This window comes from Astatotilapia calliptera, chromosome 18, assembly GCF_900246225.1.
Source record: "Astatotilapia calliptera chromosome 18, fAstCal1.2, whole genome shotgun sequence".
NCBI lineage: Eukaryota > Metazoa > Chordata > Actinopteri > Cichliformes > Cichlidae > Astatotilapia > Astatotilapia calliptera.
The window spans coordinates 10,702,678-10,711,055 of NC_039319.1; the positions used below are offsets into that span (position 1 = coordinate 10,702,678).

The following is an 8,378-nucleotide window of genomic DNA, read 5'->3' on the forward strand; positions in this document are numbered from 1 at the left end:
GTTATACCTTAAGGTTTCAGTAGGATTTGCAGTTCTGATGTACCTTTTTAATAAACAAGTATAATCCCGTGTAAGCCCCAAACTCCCCCTGGAGACTCTGCCCCACTGCCCAGTCCGAAGACTGCTACTGAAATAAAACTGGGTCAAATGGGCAACTATCCACAACGAAGTATTCTCAGTATGATGACAGAATAATTTCTTTCCTTCACTGAGCTAGGAGCCAGGTCCTTACCTGAGGGCATCCATGGATCTGATGAGACTTCTCTCTGGTATTGGACCTGCTCCCAGTCGAGGTCATCATCTCTCGGCCTTGGCTGTATCCACATACTGCCAGTGGCTTCTCAAAGTACAATCGCCTGTGGACAAAAGAAAGAAATTTATATGGTTAGTCAAGTTTTCCATTAACTTCCTGCTCACATGAATGAATGTATAAATTAAAGTCGCCTATTTTTTGTCAGCGGTATTCATAATGTAATATGCCAGACAATGAGATGCATTTAAGTGAGACAGAGTGAAGGATTGCTGTTGTAGGGCGAGGCACAACATACATTACCATCATTAGCAACACGCCAGTCCAATTTCACAAATGACAAGTATGAAGTGTCCAAACTCCATCCTCGTTAGGCATTATGTTTTCCAAACTACACCACCATCCGGGATAAATTGATTTATTTATCCTTGCCGACCGCCGAGAACTTTGCTGTTTCATCCGCGCTCTTACTCCCAAAAGCCACTCTACATCCTTTTTCAAGCTGCTTGCAAATATGACAGCAAGCAACCATTAGGGCCAGGCTTCACCCGGGCTTGGCGTGTGAATTGATGAATACATACTATCCCACTTTATTCCTTTGCACCTTAAAGGCCAACACAAAGAATTGTAGAGTTGAGGCTGCCTCCCCTCTCCCAAAAGTGCTTTTCAACCCCAACTCATGAATCTACCAAAAAAAAAGAAAAAAAAAAAAAAGCCTAAACAATAATTTGGCTTTGCGAAAGAGGTCAAAAACGTAGCAACTGGAAAAGAACTCATTTTAAAACCACGTTTTCGTCATTTTCAAGAACAGCAAAGAAATTACACAGCGCCGCTTCAGATGATTACATTAGGTCTCTGTTGATAACAGATGTACAGCACATTAATATACCGCTCCTTGCCAGAAATGAATCCAAATGGCAAATCTGGAGAATGTTTGCTGGCACACTGTTAATTAAGTTCTCTAAACACGGATTACATACAAATTTTATTGCCTCTGGGAATGTCCTTTGAGCCAGAATCTATGCTAGCCAAAACCAATATCTCATCTCTTACAAGCTCCCTCTGACATTCTGCTGGCATAAAGGCTACGAGCTGGGGCTTTTGTTTTCCCATTTATTTCTCTGGTGACATGTTACAGTACATGTGCAAATGAGGTGGCCAAATGAGGAGAACACAGGATAATTAATACCTAAGCTCCACAGGGCAACAGCTGATGGATATATTTGTTGCTTTGTCTGTTTTATGAGGGGGCGGACATAGAAAGGAAGAGACTGCCAAAGTATCACAGGGTAATAAAAAAAATAAAAATTGTTGAGGCATTTTGAGAGCTTGCCCAGAAATTCATTCCCTTGTTAATGAGAGACACAGCCTTATTTTAAGGTACCGGTTCACTAGGATGTACCGCTGTGGTGAGACTGGAGAAAGAAATCTAGCCAGACCTAATCATCTGCTTTACAAGAGCTGAACCAGGAAACCTCAAGCCAACTGTGTTGGACCTGCTGCAAGCATGATTTCGCAAATGCCTGACACAAATGGGCTAGTGTTGAGAAACATTGCGTTGCCTGGGTAAATTATGAGATACAAGCTTTTTAAACCCAATTTTTATGGTTTTAATTCGACTTTCACGTATGAATCTATACCCAAGGTTTTATGTCAACGTGACCACTGAACAAGAGTTACAGATATAACTACGGTTCTATGAATTGTGGATGTATACAAGGATAGGCAAACTTGCTTACAAGGACTTTGGAGAGACATTAGCATTTTACAAAGTTTGAGAGCAGCTAAGACGTAACAGTCAAGACAGTCAGATATGATAAAGAAACTAACTAAATACTGTTCATGAGTTAAAACATCAAACCAGAATTACGCTAAAGGTTATTTGAGATTTTACAGGAAGGCAACAAGTCCAGGAGATATTACCTACTTTGGTCTGTTTAAACTAGATATGTAGCCAAGTGGGGCGGCTCTGTTTGCTAAGAATCGAATGAATGATCATGACCATAGTTTACTCTGACAAGTTTGTTGTTGAATGTGAAGGTCACAGACAATTTAGCTTTAAAAACAATATTCTGATGCAAATGAATTCCATCTTAAGCTTTAGAATTTTGCTCTCAACATTAGTCATGCCTTCAATAGCTAAAACAGCAGGTACGTCTCTCAAAAGATGGAACACAGTGACAAATAGAAGCCTGTTCACACAGGGGATGTTGTGAAGCCAGAGCCCACTAATGTTACTCACATACACTTTGGCTTGCCCTGATGACAGAACGGACCAAAAGTAAGTATGGTTGCAACTGTATTGACGTTCATGTGACTGTTACCGTGCATTGATTGGATTAGCTTCATTCTGCTGCGATTGCTTATTTTGCTGTCAGAATGTTCTGAAATAATAAGAATAAAAAAAACAAACAAACAAAAAACAGCTTAATTTGTGATTTTACACTCCTGTATTTTCTCTACAGTGTGTAAAGCCTGTAAAACCTGTACTTATAATTGTTCTGACCTGTAACCCTTTGCCAACACATTATGTGATTAGTGGCTTTTGAATATTGATCCCAAGTCTTGCCTCAAAAAGAAAACTGATAAATCATAAGCTATTTAAATTTCATCCAAAAAGAAAAAGTTACTGCTCATGAATGATAATTTAGACCTTAGAGGGTTTTACTGTGAAGCATCAGTAACAGGTGGCTGAAAACTTCAATGACTAGCTGAGAATCTTGGTGAGCAATACTAAAAATCATTATCGGTACGCTCTTAAGCAAAGCTATTAACATGCATCGGCTCACTTAAAGCTGTTCAGTAACTGATAAAAAGCTGTGGTCGTCCACGACCAGCGACACTGCAAAACTCTAGGCGTACGCAGGCGGTGCTGGAAAAGAGAATGTACTCCATTGCTCACTCAACTTGCACTCTAAATAAATAAAAAATGCCTGCGTTGCCAAGATGTAACTTGGAGAACATAACATGATTAACATGATTCTTTGGCTTCAGCGTCACAGGGACTGGCTCCGTTCCATCAATATTTTGACTCGATAGTTCCAAGATCCTTCACTTTGTGCCACCCACCTTCTTCTCAACAGCATGATGGAGCTCAAACAAATCAAAGAGGTGGCTTTTATTGGTGTTTGATATTCAAATCGATGGCGCTGACGAGGAAGAAAAATATATTCCGAGTCAGTGGGAGAGGAGCGAGGGATTTCGAACACTGAAGAAGAAAAGGCCATTTAAAAGAAGATAAAGTAGAAACCCATTTCTAATTTAATTCTAATGGGTTTATTTTATTTTTTGTAAATGCCACTGTGTTTAATAATAAATCAGCAGAACTGGGAGGGGGCTGTCTGAAACTTCATCTTCTTCAAAAGACATCATTAACAGCTCCATTAATGATTCTCATGGTTGCCCATTTAATTTGAATAACAAAGCCATTAAAAACCCTAAACATCCAGTGCCATACATTTGCAGGTGGATGAAATAAACCATGAGCATAAATACAACTTATATCTATAACACCACTTCACACAAGGATGGTAATCTGTCATTTTTAGCAGCATGTGACATAAGAAGTTTATACAATAACAATTAAAATGACTATAGTTTAAGAATAAATTACAAATATAATGGTAAATAATAATGTAAAGGGGTGATACAGTCTCCCTGCAGCCATGTTTCCTGATTAACGGTATCTGGATTTGATATTTTGAAAAGAGCGAGTGGAAATAACCCTACACTGCTTTCTCATTGACAATTTCAAGGTGTCATTAGGACAGGGTAACAGGGTGTGGAACAAGCAATGAATCAATGTTAATTGTTTTAATTGCTGCACAAGCCAATTGGTATCATATTCAGTATTGGGAAGTCTCCTATAATGCCTACAAGTTGTTATTGACATGCTGTGAGACTGTTCTTTGCTGATGTGAACATTAAAGCATCTCGTCTTTACATGGCTTCCTTGAATATGTGGCTTGACCACTGTTGATGCCATAAATAAATAATAAAAAAAATAAAAATCACAGAGCACATGTTGAATGTCATCAATACAAGCAAGTGCTTCTGAGTCAACATATTGTAACACATTCATGCAGATGAATGCATCAGTCCAATAGCATCATAATAGTTCTTCTCTCTGTAGGAGGTTTATATTGCTGCCAGTGTGTGGCACAACCCCCATATAATCAGCCTCGACAGCTGCTGAAACAGATATCCCAACGAGAGGCTGCCAACTCTCTGAAGGAGATTTAACTTTCAATAAAAGCGTCTATGAGGTGTGCGTAGTCTGGGAGTACAGATGAATGTGCTCCACCCTGTCAACATTCCCCTTTCAAGAGAAGCAGGCAGCTTGAAGCTAAAAAAGGTGGCCCTAGATATGTCATGAAACAATTTATTCCTGAGTGAGAACACACAATAGTCTTTATATTCTCACGCAGAGTGCATTTCAAAGAAATCTATCCATCTTTTCCTGGACTGAGCCAGAGGCCAGAATCAATACCTCAACCCCTCAATGCTAGAGCCAATTTCTCCTAAAGATTTTCAAGTCAGACTTAAAAGGCCTTTTGTTAGTGCACCTGTAACAAAAGTAAACTTTCAGCATTAAAAGCTCTGTGTGTGTATGGAAGTTTAGTACTGTACTGAAGCACTATGCGCACATTGCTGTGATTGCAGGCGAAGGAGTGTGGGAGGGTCTGCGAGGGTGATAATGCAATACTGAGACAGTACATCTGTGGTAAAGCATTAAATACTTGCAAAAATATATACATTTTTTGAATACAGCTCCACAGTGAGATTGTACACGGCATTCTTGTGTTATGCTACATGTGTTTGTGTGCAAGATCAAAACTCTTTAGTCTGTTTATTCTGATTGGACTGTCTTTATTACTTGGCATCAAATTCTGGGAGGCTAATATGATTGTGACAGATGATCCCAGTCTCAGACTTCGTAAATATTCTTAATAATCTATTACCTTCAACAATTATTATGCATCCAAGCTTTGTTTAATTGTATAAAAAGTGGTGATTTTCTAGGCTTCTGAATGTCAGATTGTTGCTTGGTAAGCCAAGAGTGTCCTTGTCCTAAGGCACAGGTGTCGAACTCCAGGCCTCGAGGGCCGGTGTCCTGCAGGTTTTAGATGAGTCCTTGATCCACCGCACCTGATTTAAATGGCTAAATTACCTTCTCAACATGTCTTGAAGTTCTCCAGAGGCCTGGTAATGAGCTAATCATTTGTTTCAGGTGTGCTGATCCAGGGTGAGATCTAAAACTTGCAGGAACACCGGCCCTCGAGGCCTGGAGTTCGACACTCCTGTCCTAAGGCGACTGATAGAACTCTGTAAGAAAAACTGAGAATTGTTCCTTTAAAGTTAGTTTTGTGGATTTTACTTCTGTTTGTTAAGTTTTTAGCAGGACTGTATATTAACAAATTTCTGCTCTGCAATCTTGACTTGTATATACCATGTTGCAAAGCAAGCACATTGCCAATTGTGCCAATTATGATCTAATTCATCAACACAATATCCTCCCAGAGAGGATAGCGACCCCTTTTCCAGCAACACCACCGTCCAGTCCCAGTGGGCAGATATCATTGCCCGCAAGACCTTCTTAGCCCCTCTGCCAATTCTGCAATTACCAGCTTTCCAACCTGTTCTGTCATGCCAGGAAATCACAGTCTGCCCTTCGCCCCCAATCTGCCTGAATGTCTGCACTTGTTTTAACAAACATCTTGTCTGCTGGCATCCCCGCAGACTGAAACCAGAAGGCAATCTTGGGTAATTTAAAACCAATGTCGACTATCTTCCTCCAACGCGGCCAGTTTAGAGCTTCAGAATCCTGCTGCTAAACCCCTTAGAAGACTGATAGGCCTTTTCACTCTGGCCCTATTTCACTTATCTATTGGCAAGCTTCTGCCAAGTTCTATCTCTGCGCTGAATTGCATGTATATATACACACTATCTGTTTGGGGACTTTGAACTGTGGGGAAGGGATTTAGACAATCAATCTCAATATCATTATCAATCACGTCTCGCTGTTCACGCACATTGATTTGGGGGGGAAATAAAGAAGTTTGAGTGTAGATTTTCCACTGATTAATCTGCCCAAAGAAGCCAATGTGCTTGTCAGCGATGTTTTGCAAAACAAAACCGACAACCCACATCTACTGCAAACGAACAAAACTTTCTGTTTTTCGTTGTCCTGATTAAGACAAGCTATGAACATTTTACTTTGAAAATACCATTCAGAAATTCATTATTTAAAAATAAATCTTTGGCACTATGTTTAGTTCAAAAGGCTCTCGTTATAAAAACTTCTTTGGCTTCTCTGCATATTTTTTCCCTCCTTGTCAACCAAATATTCAACTTGATGAATGTGCTTTACATCAGGGGTACAACATAGTTCCTGATCAAATCCACCCTTGTGTGCAGATAGATGTACATTGAAGATGACAGGCAGCCTTCTCCTTAGATATGCTAAATTTTGACAGATGATTTTCAAGCTGCATGCCAGCACAGGGCTTGACGTTCCCCTTCCACTGCGCCTGTCAAGAACTTCCAGTAAATGACTTCAAATCCATCTCCATTCTGTAAAACCTGCCAGGCACCAATTAAGATGAATATGGATTCTAACTCAGAGACATGGCAGATCCTTATTGTCATTTTCCCCCTAAGTAATAAAAATGAGGACTTCAGGTCTGTCTGCATGGAAGTACCCTGTGGTGATAACACCAAACATTATGCCTTTTTTCTTCCCTAAATTGAAATCTGAATCACAGATACCAGAAGTTTTAAGGGAGGCTAAGGTTAACTTAAGTTTAAGAGATAGCAGAAAAGCCCACAAATATTTAGTATCAGATTCAATCAATTTCTGGAAGAAGACAAGTACCTGCTGCGCGTGGCATTTATTTTACACCGAGTGTGGCTTCAATTCACTCCGACAACAAGTTAACAATGGCTTCTCTTCCAATTGTTCCCAGCATCCTCATTTTTGCTTCCAAAACAGAGAGAACTACAGTCTGTCTCAGTGCCACTCAGCTCCTGAGAGAGAGTGAGAAATAGGCTTTTTCCATATCCTGCTTAATGCCTGTTGATGCACTGAATGAGAGGGGGAAATAGGCTTGTTTGGCTCCCTATTTTCTGGTGTTCCAACATGCTCCCTGAACATGATACGGTGACAGAGCATAAAAGGCGCTTTATTAAAATCACTGTTTATATTTGTTGCGCTGGTTCAAACCACAGAGGAGAAGCAAGCATCGTGGGTGATCGAGAAGCTGTGAAAAATGCTAAGACTTTATTTCGCAGATATCGTGGATTAAAAAAGGAAACAAAGAACATGCTGCTCTGTCTGAATGCTTTGCCCATTGTCGATGTGTATCCGCTGCTGCACGACTTGTGAAGAAGGTTTAAAAGTGGAAATTAACCCTCTGCATTGATTCACCACACGGTTTTGGCTCAGTACTGTAAGACTGGAAATTAAAACTTCCTCCAGCTTGGTTTCACATTTGATCCAGGTGTGATGGACCACTGGTCTGAGCTTCAATCAATGGGGATAGTATAGGAGGTAAATTCTCCTTGGTTTACAGCAAAAAAAAGAGGCCCTTCGGAGGAGAAAAGGAATAAAATCCTAGTCTGTGTTCAGTGTTAAAAACCCCTTGGCTCGCTGCAATATCCCACAGTGGATGACCCTTTACACCGAACCCCTTCAATCCTCCCAAAACCTACTAAGTCAACAAACCTTTGAATTCTGCCTGAATAGTGCAACAAAGAGGATGAAATGCTAATGTCAGTATCAGTAGCTTTCCCCTGTTCTCACAGAGTTTCCCTGAGTCTAATTTGTCAAACATGCAAGTAACAATGCCAGAAATTAGCCCAAAGGGAAATTTCCTCCAGAGGAGAGAATGATTAAGTTTGATCATGGAATAAACAAGAACATTAACATGCTTTGTTAGTTTTCCAGAACTGGAACAAATGCTTGTTTTTATGTGTAGAGGAGGGAATAATTCAAGGTTGAATGTCAAAGAATTAGGAAATCACTAAAGCTAATTAGAAAATGTAGAAGAATAAAAGAAAGGTTGAATCAATCCCTCTTGAGAAGGAGGGAAAATCTAGGCCACGAGGCAACGCTTGTGCATTCAGGCAG

General features: G+C 40.1%; 1 protein-coding gene across 8 annotated transcripts in view; it reads right to left on the reverse strand.

Moving 5' to 3' along the window:
- LOC113011062 (protein tyrosine phosphatase receptor type M) overlaps window positions 1-250 on the reverse strand; it is a 120,674-nt gene extending 120,424 nt beyond the window's left edge. For all 8 annotated transcript variants that reach the window (XM_026150435.1, XM_026150434.1, XM_026150433.1 and 5 more), the window contains exon 1: window positions 233-250. In XM_026150435.1, the coding sequence (XP_026006220.1) occupies window positions 233-242 (10 nt within the window). In that variant the 5' untranslated portion in view covers window positions 243-250. The remainder of the gene's footprint in view (window positions 1-232) is intronic.
- Window positions 251-8,378: the final 8,128 nt, after the last annotated feature.